Source organism: Pseudorca crassidens, chromosome 18 (genome assembly GCF_039906515.1).
Source record: "Pseudorca crassidens isolate mPseCra1 chromosome 18, mPseCra1.hap1, whole genome shotgun sequence".
Taxonomy (NCBI): Eukaryota; Metazoa; Chordata; class Mammalia; order Artiodactyla; family Delphinidae; genus Pseudorca; species Pseudorca crassidens.
The window spans coordinates 59,648,882-59,667,657 of record NC_090313.1 but is presented as its reverse complement, the minus strand read 5'-3'; the positions used below and the strand labels follow the sequence as shown (position 1 = coordinate 59,667,657).

Here is an 18,776-nt window from a genome sequence, read left to right as displayed (position 1 = left end):
TTTCCAGCAGTAGGTCAGAGGAGGAGAGGAGTGCTGATTCAAGCAACAGATTATAGGTGGGGAAGAGAAACCGTAGAGTTAATAATACCTGGAGCCCTCAGAAAGACAAGAAAAGAGATATGACCAGTGTTTCAAGTATAATAATAAATAGCTTGTTACCCCAGTTGTGCAAAACACTACTGTTGATTTTTTTTGGAGGAGGGAGGGTGTGTTTGGAGTAGGGGCATGTTGGAGATAGAGATTTTGGGGGCAGACCATTTCCACTGATAGTGGAAGGAAAAATGTAAGCTTAGGGTTACTTGTCTTGATGCAGTGTGGTGGGATGGTGTGCCTGTTTCTCAAGTTGTAGATAACTAATAATAACTAATAAGAAACTTTTAGAACACATTCATTTTTAAGTTTATTAATAAATGTTTTTAAAATTGAATTAATGAATGAGGATTTCAATGTACACCTGTATGTTTTTATAGTAACAGATAATGAGACTTTAAAAATTTGTTTTTGTTCTAACTTTTTCCATACATTTTGTTACATGTTTACTTCTTATCGAATCTTAGTTATAAATTATAAAAAAGTGTTTTTCTCAGTTAATCAAAGCTCTACGTCTTCTAGATCTTTCTCAGCTCCACTTATCGCTTATCTTGGCTTTTATTTATGTTCAGTAAGTCAAATGTACATGTGGAATTTACCAACTTTTCCTTTATAAATTCACATTTGGGCTGAGAATAAGCTCAAGAAAAGTTAAATCAAAGATTATCTTGCAATACTCACTATAGTGTGGAGGGTGGACCTCATAGTTCCTTACTTGATGAACAGTTGATACATAAGTGATTTTATGTTGCACAAATTCTTGTTCACTTATGTGACACTGTAATTTTTTAAAATTTGTAATTACTTTCAAGTTACCTTTTTTGAATCACTAAAAATTGATTGTAATCGTAATTAATGATTACATTGTATATTAGAAAATAAGAATATAAATTTTTCCAATTTAAAACTACCATATTATATCATATCATATTTTCCTTTTGGTTCATTACCTGTTAATTTGTCAAATGTCCATATTCTTTGGACCTTTTCAAAGTGTGACTTGACAAGAAGTATCTAACTGGACCAAACATTGTAATTTTTTTTTTTTAAGTTTTGATTCTGTACTACCATGATTTAATTTCCTTTTAAGTGATAGGACCTTACTTTGAAACCACATTAAAGAGCATTTGTGAACTTTATAGAGACCAGTTCTTTACCAAATGGAACTTTTACTTCTTTAGTTGACATCATTCATTCTAGTAACTTTTGACTACTAACAAAATTTCAGCTAATATTTAGTGTATAAAGTGTGATACGGTTTAGTTCCTTTTTCTTTCTCTTAGGCAGTTCCTACCCACTTCTCACAGTAGTGTACTCTCTAGATTATTCTAGGTCTAGAATTTAACATTGTTTTCTAACATATATCATAGTGCTGTTATCTGATATTTTCATTTCTAGTTGAATCACCTGATTGTATATTTTAGTTTCTAATGTTTTATTTACTTTTGTAAAATATTTTTATAATTCATCTTTCTTTTCTTGTTAATAATAATGGTAAATAGCCTGTTTATTTCTTTTAGCATCTTTGACTTTTATGTCAATTCAGTGCAGTATAGATTATCAAAACATCTTCACTTTTTCTAGTTCTACAGCCTGTCATATTTTGAAAGAAGGTCACTTATCAACATTGAGGGTTTTGTTTTTTGTATTATTGCAAAATAAATTTCCTGATTATGCTGTTCTTCTTTGGCTTCTGTAAGACAAAGAAAATATTTAAATAGTATTTTTCTCCCAAGCTGATTTTTGGGACATAGCTGATGTTATCACTTAAACTGTGTAAAACATAATTTCTACTCTGACTAAAATTCTTACCTGATTTTATTTTTGGCAAAGCTTTCTTTAACCATTAACTAGTTGATGGAGAATGATAGCACAACTTTCTTTAAAAGACAGTTATTAAATTTTGAAACAACTTTTATAAGGAACTTAGAAACTAAACATTTTATAGTGTGTTTTCTGAAATTGAATGTACTATGGAAACTTAACTGTGTGAGTAGAATCTTACTCACTCTGTAGAAGAGGTAAAATTCTAGGCAAAAGATTCAAAATTGTTCTAAATTCACTAATAAGGTATGTCTTAGAAGATAGTTTCTGTTTACCTCTGTTTACTTGTGACCTCTCCTATGGCTTTTTTCTTCTGAGAAAAATCCCCTGTAATTTTGCAGTGTTATCTTATCTACAATTTTATCTACTTGTAAGTTATTGGCTCAGTTATTTAAAACTGAAGAATTTTACAGTTTGCCTCTCTCTTTTTTGGTTAAAGTAGTACAAAATGTCAAAAATTAGAAGGAAGGTCACAGTGGAAAATACCAAGACCATATCTGATAGCACATCCCGAAGACCCAGTGTATTTGAGAGGCTTGGACCCAGCACTGGCAGTACAGCAGAGGTGAGTTGTCACTAGTACAGTCACAGGGGTTCTCTTGAATTCCTGTACTTCAACTTCTTATTTATATCACAAAAGTGAATAGGTTGTTGTATTGTAGGAATATTGGTTTAGTAAATTTTTTAAAATGTGTTTCATAAAAAAGGAGTGAGATGGGCATTAGGGTTTATGGGCTTTTTTTTTTTTTTTGATGTTTTTATTATTTGGGGAGTAATATATCTCAGGTTAGTTGGAATTTTGATAGCATTTATTTAAATTTTGTCCCACTAGCATCTTTTTTTCCAGAAATAAATATGACTAAATATGAAATTTACATAGTAATATCTGTCTCTTAGACACAGTGCCGTAACTGGCTGAAGACTGGCAACTGCCTCTATGGAAACACATGTAGATTCGTACATGGCCCTTCACCCCGTGGTAAAGGTTATAGCAGCAATTATAGAAGGTAAATTGAGAACTTTGAATTGTTCATATACTATTAGAAGATGGCTTTTGTAATTTATCTAGTATAAAAATCTGAAATACTACCATATGTTTGGTCAGATTTTCTATTTTGGTGGTAGTCTTATCAATAGCAAAGATCGACAGGATCTTTTTAGTTGTTAATTTCAAGATTAATAGAGATGTTTGCTTTAAAATTAATTTGCTCAAAAATTTGTTTTTGTAATATATGTATGGCTTACTTTCGTGCCCTGCCCCGCAATTATGTATTAAAGTGCTGTTTAAGATGGCAGAATTTCATGGATTTGCTTTTAGTGAGGAGAGACTACATTCAACTCTTAAAATAGTAGAATTTAAATAAGTATAATTTTAGCTTTTTAAGATGTTCTAAATTCAAATCGTAATTACAAAAGATAATCTAATGCAAGCTCTGTAGGTTAAAATGCATTTGCCAAATCTCTTATCACAATATATTGAGGTAAATGAAAGTATGTATTTATATGTGGATAAATGTACTACCTATTTAGAATATCATTTTTCCTTTAATAAAGGCAAGGCTAAATTAGACTTTCCTAACAAAAATCTTTTATTTTTCTTTTGGCTCCCTCATGATGATTTTGCTATGGTGTTTAAAGATGTAACATACATAAAGATTGTCACAAAAGCAGTTTAAACTTGATTGGTAAACAACTGATTTACCTAGTCCTAAAATTGAATGTGCTGATTGCTTTGGCTTCAGCGACAGTGTCAAAACTGAACATTAGCATTTGGAGATTTCCTTTTTAATTGGGTGAATTTTTGTGTATGTGTATGGATTTTGAAGTTTAACAGAACTTAAAATTCAAAACCTTAACATTAGCTGACTTTCTGTTCACTTAAATGTTGTACATTTTTAGGTTATTTGTGATGCTGAGTACTCTGTTTTATTTGTATTTAGATTGTCATCTGTCCCTTCTGTCAATGTGGGAAAGTTAGTCTTTATAAGTTTAATACCTGTATAAACAAACACATACCTGGGGAAACTGTTTCAATAATTTTAATGTTTTGCTTATATTATTACTGTACTTTTAATACATGCTTTACTTCATCTGTGACATTAACATACTCAAAATTTTTATACAAGAGATGGTTGTGAGGCAAATGGGCAAAGAAATTTGTCTAAAATGGAAAAAAATAGTGTCATTACTAGATTTAGAATAAAGGATTTTTTGTTATAATTTTGCTATTTTGTGCATTTTTTCCCCAATAACTTCCTTTGTATTTGTGTATTTTCCCTTTTTTTTGTAAGGAAGAAAAATATATTTCATAATGTGATTCAGAGATGGAAAGAAAAGTAATGTATTTCAGAAATGCTTACTTAGTCACAAATCATTTAAGTCACTGAGCATTCACTGTATGTAGAGCATTCTGTTAGGTACTGTTTAGGATAGAAACAAGTTTATAATACACTGTCTTATTATTTAAAGGAAACTAGGGCACATAAAATTTACATGTGCATCATAATTATAATTTAAAGCATTTAAATGCTTGTCCTTAATAAGATCCATTTACCAGTTCAGCTTTAACTGTTAAAACATTTAATATAGATCTATAAAATGTGCATGTAAATGTTAATGAGCTCCTTTAAAGTGAATTGACTGAAATTATTTTTTCACTAATCATGTGATTTGTATTAATGATTGATAAAGGACTCGATTTGATTGAACAGCTATTACTTGAAATAGATGTCAATATTTTTGTAATCTGTTTATATATTTTAAAAACATTATACACATTTTTTTTTGGTGGCTAAAGAGGGACATATCATTCCTTAACAACTGTTGCCCTCTTTTAATGGTGCTCTAGGAATAGTCTATAAAGGCAGTGTGTTTTCTACCTCTGCTTTATTTTTCTCACTTAGTGATGGTGTGAAAATAATTGAACATCCATTTATCAAATTGCTAATATAAATTATGAAGCTTTACCAGTGTTAAATATAAATATGTATATTTTTCCTTAATTAAAAACAAGAGTATAAAAGCAGAGTATAAACTCACTGTTGAAAATCTTGCTTTGAATTTTTCAACTACTTTCTACTCTGAAATAATTTCAGATTTAAGAAGAATTGTAAGAATAACATTATTTGCTTTCATTCTTAGGATGCATAAAATATTTTCACAGTTGTTGATGTTGCATCCAACCGTATACATGTATATGATAATACTGTTGTTTCTAGATTAATTTTGCAGTGCTGTGGTTTAAAACTTTACCTTCCTACTTTTTGCTTTCAAATATAACTAATATATTTATGTGATTCATAGGAAAACAAATTAAGCTATTAATTACAAATTCCTTTCTCTCAACTCACGTATAGTTTCTTATTAATATCACCAGTACCTGCCACCCCATGGAGTTTTAGTGTATGCATTTTGGTTGGTATTGGGAGAAAACTTGTAAGTGATGCTTATATTTTTTTATATATTAATATATAAACTGAAATTTATTAATTGTTTTTCTGAACTTTAGGAGCCATGGATAGTAGAAAAACTATTTTGAGATTTGTGAGGTTATTTCTGTAAATATATTCTTATAAAATGTTATATAAATATAGATTTTTGTTGTTTTGTTTTGTTTTTTGTTTTGTTTTTGTTTTTTGGTTCAAAGGTCACCAGAAAGACCTACAGGGGATCTTAGAGAAAGAATGAAGAACAAGCGCCAAGATGTGGACACTGAGTCCCAGAAACGAAATACAGAGGAGTCATCCTCACCTGTTAGGGTAGGAATGAATTTCCCCAAACAAAGTTAAATTTCAGTAGTGATTTATTATTTATGTTCTATTTTAAATATTATCTTGTGTGCTAAATATATGGTAAATGTGTAATATTGCATTACAGTGTTCTATATGGATAATGTAATTTAGAGGGAAAAAGTCCTCTGGAAAAACATAATTCTTACCGTTTTAGTTCTTGGTGGTAGTTGAAATGAAGGGATCTGGTTGGCAGAGCTCAAGCTGAACTTCGTAGGGTTTCTGTGCCATGGTGGACATCATGAGTATTTAAATGTATTAAGTTTTTGGAATTCAGCCAGCCATCATTTCCTGCTTGCTTCCAAGAAGAGTTGAAGTGCCTTGCAGTACAACACTTTTAAATTAAAACAGTGAAGGCAAGGCATGGTGGTGACAGAAACTGAACTAGAAAGCACATATGATCACAGAATTTAGTGGTGAAACCAAAAGAGAAGCACAATTTATGATGTAGTTTATTGATTAAAAGAAAACATAGATGTTTGTCAGGAATGGAAATTTCCCAGATCTAATTTGTTTTTAAAGAAATTTATCGTGCTCTTGTGTGTGCATTTGCAATGAATTTATTGAGATACAGTTCATCCATTTAAAGTGTACACTTGGGCAGCTTTTCACATACTCAGTCATGTATCCATCACCACAGTCTATTTTAGAACAATTTCATCACCCCAGAAAGAATACCCATAACCTTTAGCAGTCATTTCCCTAGCCCCTCAGTTGACCACCAGCCCTGGGCAAACACTATTCCAGTTACTGTCACTGTAAATTTGCCTATTCTGGATATTTATATAAATCGAGTCATACAATATGTGAGTTTTTTGGTCACTAGTTTCTTTCACTTAGCATAGTGTTTTCAAGGTTTGTGAAAGATTAGGGGATGTATCAGTATTTCACTTCTTGTTTTTGCCAAATAATATTCCATTGTATTGAGATATCACATTCTTTTTATCCATTCATCAGTCGATGAATGTTGGGGTTGTTTCCATGTTTTGGCTCTTGTGAATAATGCTGCTATGAACATTTGTATACAAGTTTTTGTGTGGCCATATGTTTTTATTTCTCTTGAGTTTATATCTGGGAGTGGGATTGCTCAGTCATGTGGTAACTATGTTTAGCCTTTTGAGGAACTGCTAGGATGTTTTCCAAAGCAGCTGCACCATTTTAAATTCTTTACATCAGTGTGTGAGATTTCCAATACTCCACATCTTTGCCAGAATTTGCTGTTAATCTAATTTTTTGATTATACCTATCGGTAATCTCATTGTAGTTTTGACTTGCATTTCTCTGATTGCTAGTGATGTTGAACATCTTCTTGTGTGCTTATTGGCCATTTGTATATGTTCTTTGGAGAAATGTCTATTCAGATCCTTTGTCCATTTTTAGATTGGGTTGTCTTTTTATTGTTGATTTGTAAGAATTCTTTATGTATTTTGGATCCAAGTCCCTTATATATATGATTTGCAAAAATTTTCTCTATTCTGTGGGTTGTCTTTTCATGTTCTTGATGGTGTCCTTTAAAAAATGTTTTTAATTTGATGAAATCCAATTTATCTATATTTTTGTTGTGCTTTTGGTGTCACATTTAAGAAACTGTTGTCTAATTCAAGGTCAAAGATTTATACCTGTGTTTTCTTCAAAGAATCTTAGAGCTTTAGCTCTTACATTTAAATCTTTGATCCATTTTGAGTTAATTTTTATTTATGGTGTGAGGTAAGGGTCCAACCTCATTCTTTTGCATATGGATATCTAGTTGTCTCATTATAGCCTTTTTACGAAAGTTACTGAATTGTATAAGCAGCAACCTCTTTGATAATTTTCGATATATAGAAGCTTTCTTTTGGCTATTTTGATCCTTGAAAAAAAGCTGTGTCACAGTTTTATATTATAGTTTGTAAACATCTTTGGGGACTTAAAGTAATGCAGTTTTAAGTATGTAGCTTTCTAATGTCTGATATGATACGTAAAACCGTTTTAGAAATCTCAAATGGTAGTTCTCAGCCGGCGGTATGTATCAAAATCCTTTTGGAGGAGAAATGGTCTTTTTCAAAATACACACGCAGGTACTTTACCCTTAATCTACTGAATTAGAATTTCTGGGTAGGGGCTGAGCATGTGTATTGCATTTTGAAATAACTTTTTATTTCAGAATAATGAATGGACTCCATGGTTTGCTGGTATATGTTTAACAACCACTCAGAAAAAAAGAAAGCCATACTTTGTAGGATTTACCAATTTCTTTGGTGTAAATACTCCCATCATGGTCAGTTTCAGGCTACTAAAATGGTATCACTGAATACAGAGTTGGGAAGTGTGGGAATACACACACACAATAAATGTAATTAACCACAAGAGTAAAGTGTACTAAAATATTTGGGAAGTGAGTTTTGAATAATTAGTACTGTTGGTTTTAATACTACTTATTTAATTGTTTTTATGATTTAATTTTTAGTTACAGCTTGTGCAGTTCCTAAAAATTTAACAGTTAGCTCTTGTGAGTCAGTGTGAACTGGTTCCAGCATACCACTAGGTAGATTGTACTTAATGTAAAGGGCAGACATCTGGAATTCATATTCTGAACACGTTACTTTAGGAATTGTTATTTAATGCTACTGTCAGTTTCTTTATCTGTAAAATGGAGATGATAGCTATATTATTGTGTTGCTGTGAAGAAAATATATGTAAAACAAGTATCATGACTGACTCTTCCAATGTGACAGCCTAATAAATGGTATTAGAATAGCTCTTAGCCTTTTTTCTCAAATATAAATTGGTTTTAGGCTCTTACTAGGAGATGAATATCGGCATTGGAGATTGAGGTTTTTAACAGATATCTAAGTGTAAGTAGTTGTTGATTGTAAAGGTTTATATGTTCAGCATATCGTTTTAGTAGACAGCAAAGTTGGTATTTTGTTAAGACATTTAAAGCCTGGTTCTTGCTTTCCTTAGATGAGATAGTCCTCAAAGGCACTTAACTTCATGCACACCTAAGGGATAAAGTCTCAAGATTCAAGAGTAGTCAGGTTTTAGGGAATTCACTATCCAAACTTAGAGAAAACTGTTAATAAGTTAGGATAGCAGGTATTAATTATTTTGAGTGCTATATCTGGCACGAAAACAGGTGCTGATCATTTCTGTGGTACATTCCCTATTGTAACATGTGTGACTCTTGATCTTCACATAATGAATTTCTATGGGAAAATCAGATGTAGTTTATGTAGGGGCAAGTATCACATAGATAACATAGCGTGGCTAAGATAGGATGTGTGTGATTTTCTGCAAACTAATCCCACCGTTTCTCTGCTATTGGCCTCAACTCCAATGTGTCTGAGGTTGATAAACCCTGAACTTGTGGAGAGACCAATTCATAAATAGGTAAACTGTAATGCTATAGACTGTGGTAGTATGTCAGAGAGAGAAGAGCAAAGCTCACAATGGAGGGAATAAGTAACTGCCTGGGGAACCAGAGGAAAATGACATTTGCACTGGATATTGAAGGATAGATGGGATGAAGGAGGGAATGGGTGAGAGTCTAGGAAGAGGAAGAAAACCAACACAATAACAATATTTTAAAGGACTTGTGTGTTTGAGAACCTGTGAAGCTGTGCACCTAGAGTGAAAGAATTAACGGCATGTGTATGTGAGATGAGGGCTGAAGAGATCTATCTTGTTTACCAATTCATCTCCAGACCCTGGAACTAGTAAGTTCACTTACTGAATAAATGAAAAGTGATTCTGATGTGCAGCCATTGTTGAGAACTCCTGATGGTCTCAGGTCTGCGCTGTCCAGTGGGGCTGTTGAGCACTTGAAGTGTAGCTAGTCTGAATTGAGATGTGCTGTAAGTATAAAATACATACTGAATTTCAAGGACTTAGTATGAAAAAAAGAAAGTCAAATATCTTGTTAATAATTTTTTATGTTGGTCATATGTTGCATTGGCAATATTTTGGACATGTTGTTTGGTCTAGGTGATCAGAACCATGCTTAACATAATGGAACTGAATTTAACATGGTGAGAGGCTAATTTGAGGTAGTGTCAGTAAGATTTGATGACCAAAAGAATGAGTGGAGGGGAGGTGTTAAGCCTAACTACAGGCTTTCCATGCTATTAACTAAGATGGAAAGGCCCCTTTTGTACGCTAGACTCATAGCATCACAGACTACTAACTTTTGGCACTGTTTTCTGTATTTGCACAGACACTAATATGTTATTTTAGAACAGTTATGAAATAATAAACGTATTTTTATGGTACTGGATACTTCTCACCAGTCTGTAGAACTTTTCAAATGCAGTCATTGAATTGTGTTTTCTTCTTCTATAACAGAGACTTGTTATTTTACATAATTCGAGCACACAATTAAAATAGCTTTGAAAGCAAAATTAGACCTGTGAATATAGAGTCAGGAGGAACATTCAAGCATTTGTTGATGATTAGGGCATGCATGTGCTATAGGGGATCTCTGTCTCTTAAGAGAAGCTTTGTGGCCACATTCAAGAAAGTATAAAATAATTCATCATTGTGGGAGGATATCTAATAGTTTAGGATTTAGAGGTGCACTGTGAGCATCTCTTGCTCACCTGAAATCTTACCTTAGAGCAGATGGGCAATGGTTTGAGTTTATTTGTATGAATTGATCTTTTAAAACATTTTTTTCTTTTTTAAGTTATAAAATACATTATACATTTACCATTTTAAACATTTTTAAGTGTACAGTTCTGTGGCATTAAGTATATTTACATTGTTATGCAATCTTTACCACCATCCATCTCCGGTATTTTTCATGATCTTTGTTTTTAATGTCTTAATCTTTTTTGTCAATCTGCTTTCTCATATATGAAATTAAAACCATTGGAATAATGTTTCAACTGATCTGTGTAATATATTTTAAAATATTTTTTCTTAATCATTTTAATGACCTTCTCTGGTTCCAATAATAAGTCATTTTCAGAAGTTTTTCTTTTGAGACTTCAGAATGATGTTCCCTTTTCCTTGTCCAGTATTTTTTCAAAGGTCATTTTTATCATTTCCTACCCCACCTCAACCTGATGACTTATCTTCAGAGAATCTATTTAGACTTGATATTTATCCTCACCTCCACTCTGGATCTATTTAAAATGACTACTATGCAAATTACTTTTTCAGATCTCAGTCTTTAGCTGAATCGTAAGTTGATTATCCAACTTCCAGCCTCTTTCAGATATTTTATAGGCTACCATTGATGTTGACTTTGCACACTACAGTTGATTTTGACCTACCCTTAGTGCTTGGTTCTCTGGTTTTCTGAATTGAGAACTAATTTCTAGCATGAAGCTTTCTGTCTCTGGGAACTGTACCTCCCAGAATGTATACATAATTATTAGCTTTGCTTTGTAGTCCCCTACCCAGTTCTATTCCCGTCCCTCATTTCCCTCCCCCCACCACCTAAAAAAATTCCCTTGTTCTTTTTCTACATCTTGATATTTTTGGCTAGATGAGGAAAAAGTTTCACTGATAAGGAAGGAGATAGGACTATATGTGTTATAAAAAGCTGACTCATGCAATGGAGGACTTTAACTTAGAAGGCCTTATTAACAGTTTTAAAACTATCCTGAGTAAGTCTCTTGCACCAGTATGTCACAAGTTATAGTGAGAACCAAGTGAGGACATACATGTGAAAATTCTTTGGAAAGAATAAAACACAGTAAATGTAAAACAGCAAGAGTAGAGAGTCACCAAATTAAAAATTTGAGAATGAGTATAGGATTAAGTAGAACAGAGGAGTGTTGTTTACCCATTTCAAAGGAAAAGGTTTAGAAGAGAAGGGGAAGGGTATAAGTGGAGATACAATATATACTACCTGGTAGGAATTTGATAATGTATATATAGTACATGATTGATTACTGTGATTTTTAAATGTAGATTAAAATGTTCATTTTATATAAAAAATATGTCTTTACCCTTGTATGATCTGCAAATACATAATATTTTTTGATAATATTAAAAGGAGTTCCAGTTGCCAAACCTTGGCGTATAACAACCATTTATTTTGTTCATGGATTCTGTCAGGAAATCAGAAAGGGCACAGTAGGCATGGCTTATCTCTTCCTTTATGTCTGGAACCTCAGCTAAAGTATTAGGATGCTGGAGGCAGGAATCATTTGAAGATTTTTTCACTCTCATGTCTGGTTGTTGATGCTGGAAGTCAGCTGGAGGCCTCAGTTTCTATGTGGACCTCTTTGTATGGGTAGCATGGACTTTTTCTCTGATGGCTAGGGGAGAGAGAGAGAGGGAGAGGGAGGGGGAGAGAGAGAGAGAGAGAGAGAGAGCTGAGATCTGGTACTAGGTGTGCTTGTTCCTACTGGGGTGCTGTTTTTTTTTAGGCCCTCTCAGCTGACAGAGCAATGAAATAATATGAGTGTATACTAATTGGTGTATATGCATATAAGTATTACAAGCAACCGTCTTTATCTGTATTGAGCTAAACATGAGTTCTTATTGATGTCTCTTAACTCTAATCCAGTACCACTATTTTTCTTTTTTTTTTTCTTTTCCCTCAAATGTCCCTTCCTTAGCTTGTGGGAGGTCTTTGTATTAGATCCTGAGCTCTGTTTAAAAGTTTACTTTATAAAATGTGTTCATTTTAAGTGTACCATTTGAGTCTTGACAAATGTACACACCTGTATAACCACCACCACAATGAAGATACATAACATTTCCATCACCCAGAACATATCTTCATGTCTTTTTAGAGTCAGTCCCCTCTCAAACCAGGCTCCTGACAACCTCTGATCTGTCACTATAATGGAATCAGATATTATATATTCTTGGGTCTCGGTTCTTTTAGCACAATACTTTTGAAATGCAGCCATGTTGTAGTATGTGTCAACAGTTTGTTTTATTGTGGGTTACTGTTTTATTATATGGATATGTCAAAATTTGTTTATCCATTCCCCAGTTGATGGACATTAGAGTTGTTTTCTGGTTATTATGCCTATTGGCCATATGGTTTTCTGGTTATTTTGGCTATTATGAATAAAGCTGCTGTGAACATTTGTGTACAAGTCTTTGTGTGGACATAGTTTTCTGTGGGTAAATACCTAGAGGTGGAACTGCTGAGTCATATGTTATGTGTATGTTATGTGTCTTAGCTTTATAAGAAACTGCCAAGTAGTTTTCCCTAGTGGTTATTCCATTTTACATCCTCAACCCACAGTGTATGAGAGTTTCAGTTGCTCTACATTCTTGCCAACACTTGGCATTGCTCTACTGGGTATATAGTGGTTTTAATTTGCATTTCCTTTTTTTTTTTAATTAATTTATTTTTGGCTGCGTTGGGTCTTTGTTGCTGCGTGCAGGCTTTCTCTAGTTGCGGCGAGCAGGGGCTACTGTTCGTTGCGGTGTGCGGGCTTCTCATTGCGGTGGCTTCTCATTGCGGTGGCTTCTCTTGTTGCTGAGCAGGGCTCTAGACGCAAGGGCTTCAGTAGTTGTGGCGTGCAGGCTCAGTAGTTGTGGCTTATGGGCTCTAGAGCGCAGGCTCAGTAGTTGTGGCTCATGGGCTTAGTTGCTCCATGGCATGTGGGATCTTCCTGGGCAGATTCTTAACCACTGAGCCTCCAGGGAGGTCCCTTAATTTTCATTTCTTGATGATTAGTGATGTTGAGCATCTTTTCATGTGTTTATTGGGCTTTTATAATTTTTTTGTGAAGTGTCTGTTTATGTCTTTTGCTTATAAGTTGGGCTGTTTGTCTTATTACAGAATTGTGGCTCTTATGTGTTCTGAATACCACCAGTCATTTGCAGGATATGTGTATTTCCCAGTATGTGACTTGCCTTTTCATTTTCTTTGTGGAGTCTTTTTTTTTTTTTTTTCTGCACCGTGCAGCATGCGGGATCTTAGTTCCCCGACCAGGGATCGAACCCATGCCCCCTGCAGTGGAAGCACGGAGTCTTAACCACTGGACTGCCAGGGAAGTCCCTGTGGTGTCTTTAAAGATATCCTTTAATTTTGATGAAGTCCAATTATATCCTGCCTGTATTGACACAGCTTCAGTAGTCCTTGATAGTTTCTTTGTTTCTGTTAAGATGTTCCCAGCTCATTGTATATATTTTATATCTATCCTCTACTTGGAGTCAGCCATTTTCCCCTACGTACAGCGCTGGTTCTTTTATTGGGAGATGGTATTTCAGGACCACTACTTGGAAACCACTAGTTTAGTTATTTTTAGGGATTTTCATTGTATTTCGCCTAGGAAATACATATGTATCTTCTCTTTAAAAACATGCACGCAAACATGAGTTCAAATAGTTCAAATTTAGAATTGCAAGACTTTTACCTAATTCTTTGATTTTATAGTTGTATCACTTTTCTCTTATGCTGAAAATTTTAGTCCCTGTTGACATTCATTTGCATTATCTTACATTTAATAGTTCCAGAATAATAATTAACAATCGTTATTACTAATAATATGATTACTTCGAACAGTTTAAGATGTCTTGGTAGTTCTTAGGATATATCCCATGAGGGAAATATCTGTGATATATGTTTCTTAGGAAGAGATAGTCAAATTATTGTATTTTTTAAAAATTAATTTTTATTGGAGTGTAGTTGATTTTCAGTGTTGTGTTAGTTTCTGCTGTATAGCAAAGTGCAAATTATTGTATTTTAAGTCACTTGAACAGTTGTCTGTGTGGTTAAACCACAAAATTGATGAAGTTGGGTTGATTCATTTGATTTTAGTTTTAGGGATTTTTAAAAATACAATTTTGTTTTCTAAGTATATAAAACATTTTCATGGTTTCAAAGTTATGAGACTGATGCCTACTGGGCTAATGAGGTATCTTATGTTTCAAAGTTAAATCTACAGAACAGGTTACATTCAGGAAAGTCTACCTTTTATCTCTGGATCGCTCTATTTTTTTCCCTATAGGTAACCTAAAAACTAAATTATTGGATTATCCCGCTACTTTAAAATATATATACACAACTATTTGCAGGTGACATGATACTATATATAGAAAACCCTAAAGACTCCACCAGAAAAACTTTTAGACTAATAAATGAATTCAGTAAAGTTGCAGGCTGTGAGATTAATATACAGAAATCTGTGGCATTTCTATACACTAATAATGATCTATCAGAAAGAGAAATCTATTTACAGCAGCCTCACAAAGAATAAAATACATAGAAATAAATTTAGCCAGGGAGGTGAAAGACCTGTACCCTGAAAACTGTAAGACACTGATGAAAGGGATTGAAGATGACACAAATAAATGGAAAGATATACCGTACTCATGGATTGAAAGACTTAGGATTGTTAAAATATCCATGCTCCCAAAGCAACCTACAGATTTGTTGATTCTTTCAGAATTTCTACATAGACAATCATGTCATCTCTGAACAGACACTTATTTCTTCCTTCTCAATCTGTATACTTTTTATGTCCTTTTCTTGTCTTATTGCATTAGCTAGGACTTCCATTATGATGGTGAAAAGGAATGGTGAGAGGGGACGTCCTTGTTTTGTTCCTGAGGTTAGCAAGAAAGTTTCTCACCATTAATTATGATATTAACTGTAGGTTTTGTATAGATGTTCTTTATCAAGTTGAGGACGTTCTCCTCTGTTTCTAGTTTGTTAAGAATTTTGATCGTGAATGAGTGTTGGATTTTGTCAAATACTTTTTCTTTGTCTATTGATATGATCATGTCTTTTTTTTCTTTTTTAGTCTGTTGATGTGATGAATTACCTGAATTGACTTTTGAATGTTGAACCACCCTTGCATATCTGGTATAAATCCCACTTGGTTGTGGTGTATAATTATTTTTATATATTGTTGGATTTCATTTGCTTATATTTTGCTAATGTGTTCAGGAGTTTTGCATCAATGCCCATGAGAGATCTTGGTCCTTTTTTTTTTTCTTGTAGTGTCTTCATCTAGTTTTGGTATTAGATATTTAGGTATTAATGCTGGCCTCAGAATAATTCTGTAAATATTCCCTCTGCTTCTGTCTTCTGGAAAAGACTATAGAGAATTGGTATAAGTTGTTTCTTAAATGTTTGATAGAATTCTTACATGAACCCATGTGGACCTGGTGCTTTATGTTTTGAAAGGTTATTAATTATCGATGCAATTTCTTTAGTAGATATACGTCTGTTCAGATTGTCTATTCTTGATGTGTGAGTTTTGGCAGATTGTGTCTCTCAAGTAACTAGTCCATTTCATCTAGGTTATCAAATTTGTGGGCATAGCATTATTCATAGTATTCCTTTATTATCCTTTAAATGTCCTTGGAATCTGTAGTGATGTCTCTTCTTTTGTTTCTGATATTGGTAATTTTTGTTTTCTCTCTTTTTTTCTTAGTTAACCTGCGTAGAAGCTTGATCTTTTCAAAGAACTGGCTTTTGGTTTTGTTGGTTTTTCTCTGTTGATTTCCTGTTTTCAGTTTCATTGATTTCTGCTCTAATTTTTGTTATTTTTCTTCAGCTTACTTTAGATTTCAGTTGCTCTTCTTTTTCAAGTTTTCTAAGGTGGAAACTTAGATTATTGATTTTAGAGCTTTCTTCATTTCTACTATATGGATTCAGTACTGTAAAATTTTCTCTAAACACTGCTTTCACTGCATCCCACAAATTTTCATAAATTGTATTTTATTTTCATTTAGTTTGAAATATTTTAAAATTTCTCTTGAGATTTCTTCTTTGACCCATGTGTTAAGTAGAAGTGTGTTGATTAATCTTCATATATTTTGGGATTATCCAGCTATCTTTCCATTATTAATTTCCAGTTTAATTCCATTGTGATCTGAGATTAGACATTATATGATTTTTGTTCTTTTAAAAGTGTGTTTTATGGTCCATAAAATGGTCCAGAATGTTCCGTGTGAGCTTGAGAAGAACGTGTTTTCTACTGTCATCAGATGAAGTAGTCTGTCGATGTGAGTTATATCCAGTAGATTGAAGGTGCTTTTGATTTCAACTGTGTTCTTGCTAATTTTCTCCCTGCTGGATCTGTACATTTCTGATAGAGGGGTGTTAAAGTCTCCAAATGTATTAGTGGATCAGGTATATCTCCTTGCAGTAATATCAGTTTTTACTTCATATATTTTGACACTGTTGTTAGGTGCATATATGCTAAGGATTGTTATGTCTTTTTGAAGAATTGTCCCCTTTATCATGTAATGCCCTTTTGTCCTTGCTAACTTTCCTTATTCTGAAGTCTGCCTGTCTGAAATTAACATATCTACTCCCACTCTCTTTAGCATAGTATATCTTTCTCCGTCCCCTTCCTTTTAATTTATATGTGTCTTTATTTTTATAGTTGGTTTCTCATAGACAACGTATAGCTAGCTGGGTCTTGTTTTTTGATCCACTCTGACAATCTGTGTTTTAATTGGTGTGTTTAGTCTATTGATGTTTAAAGTAATTATTGATACAGTTGTATTAATATCTACTGTAATTGTTACTGTTTTCTATTTGTTATACCATTGTTCTTTGTTCCTATTTTTTGTCTTCCACTGTTTTTGTGCCTTTTATGGTTTGAATTGAGCATTTTATACTATTACATGTTCTCTCCTTTCTTAACATATCAATTATACTTGTTATTTTTACTTTTTTAGTGGTTGCCCTAGAGTTTGCAATTACATTTACGATTAATTCAAGTCTACTTTCAAATAATACTATAGCACTTCACAGGTAGTCCAAGTACCTTATAATAACAAAATATTCCTAATTCTTTGCTCTGGAATATCTTAAGTGGTATCAGGATTTTCTGCTCTTGAAAGGTTTGGTAGAATTCCCATGTGAAACCACCTGAGTCTGGTACTATTTTATGAAGAAGTTCTGTAAGTAATTTATTTTTCCAGTGGAAATTAGTAGACTTTTGACTTTAAGTCAGTTTTGTTAATTTTTTTTCTAGAATATTATGTACTTTGTCTAGGTTTTTAAACTAGTTTGCATAGAGTTGTGCAAAGAAATCACGTTTTTCTGTTTTCTCTGTTCTAATGGCTACTTTCACATTGTCATATAGGATTTTGAATACTTGTGCGTTTTCCCTTCTTTCTTCATTAGCTTAGTCAGTGGTTTATTTGCATCAGCTTTTGGATTTATATATTAGTTCTTTCTCTTTTCAACACATTTATTTCTCTTTATTAATTCCCTCCTTGGTTTATTGTATTCCTTTTCTTTTTTGAATTGGTGGAATATTTATTTATTTATTTTCATATACACACACATATTTAATGCTATAAGCATTTTTCTGATAACTGCTTTAGCTGAATTCCATGGATCTCATGTATCATGCTTTCATTGTCATTATTTTTAAGGAATTCTCATCTTTAGGTTTGTATTTCACCTGTGGTCCAATAATTGCTTAATGGCATGTTTAAAATTTTTCAGATTGAAGAGCCTTTTGTTTGTTTTATATGTGTATTCTTTTGATTTTTTTAAAAAATAACTTCTATATTATTGCATTTTGTATTTCTTTTTCTCAGATTTGATAAGATTTTCTTTGTGGCCTAAGATATGGTCCGTTTTTCTGAATTTTCTGTATATGCTTAAAAAGAAGGTATATTTTCTATTTTTTGGCTTTCAGGTTCTAAAGTATATCTGAAACATCTGTTGTTTTGATCTCCTGTAGTTTTCATATCTTTGTCTACTTGATCTATCTTGGTTTGAGAATGTCTTTTAAAGTATCTTGTTAGTAGTATGCTTCTGTCTAGTTCACTCCCCATCTCCTGTAGCTGTGCTCTTCATTGCTGTATAAATCGGTACGTAGATACAGAAATATTAATAATTGTTCTCTCTTCATTGTAATTTTTAAAATATGGTGCTTGGAGATGACCTGATTTTTGTTATCTGTTGACTGTTTTTTGAAGTTTATAATCTTATTTGTTTTTTTGTGACTCTGCTTATTCTGAGATGAGCTAGTATAATTTTTGTGACCACCTCATAAAAGAAAATCTCTGATAACCCTATTAGGGGATTTTTCTTCAGTATAGTATAAACAAAATAAACTACAGTTTCCTTAGTGTAGATCTAAGTTTCTTTACCGTCTGTGTTTCTGTAGTGTTGAAAGGATCTGAAATTGCACATCTGTGAATCAT

The 18,776-nt window shown here is 32.9% G+C and overlaps 1 protein-coding gene across 8 annotated transcripts in view; it reads left to right on the top strand.

Moving 5' to 3' along the window:
* ZC3H13 (zinc finger CCCH-type containing 13) overlaps window positions 1–18,776 on the top strand; it is a 91,617-nt gene that overhangs the window by 3,902 nt on the left and 68,939 nt on the right. For 6 of the 8 annotated variants that reach the window (XM_067713552.1, XM_067713551.1, XM_067713546.1 and 3 more), the window contains 3 exons: window positions 2,354–2,479; window positions 2,812–2,921; window positions 5,561–5,672. In XM_067713552.1, coding sequence (XP_067569653.1) covers window positions 2,363–2,479; window positions 2,812–2,921; window positions 5,561–5,672 — 339 coding nt within the window. In that variant the 5' untranslated portion in view covers window positions 2,354–2,362. The remainder of the gene's footprint in view (window positions 1–2,353; window positions 2,480–2,811; window positions 2,922–5,560; window positions 5,673–18,776) is intronic. The other 2 variants (XM_067713549.1, XM_067713548.1) reach the window with 1 other exon arrangement.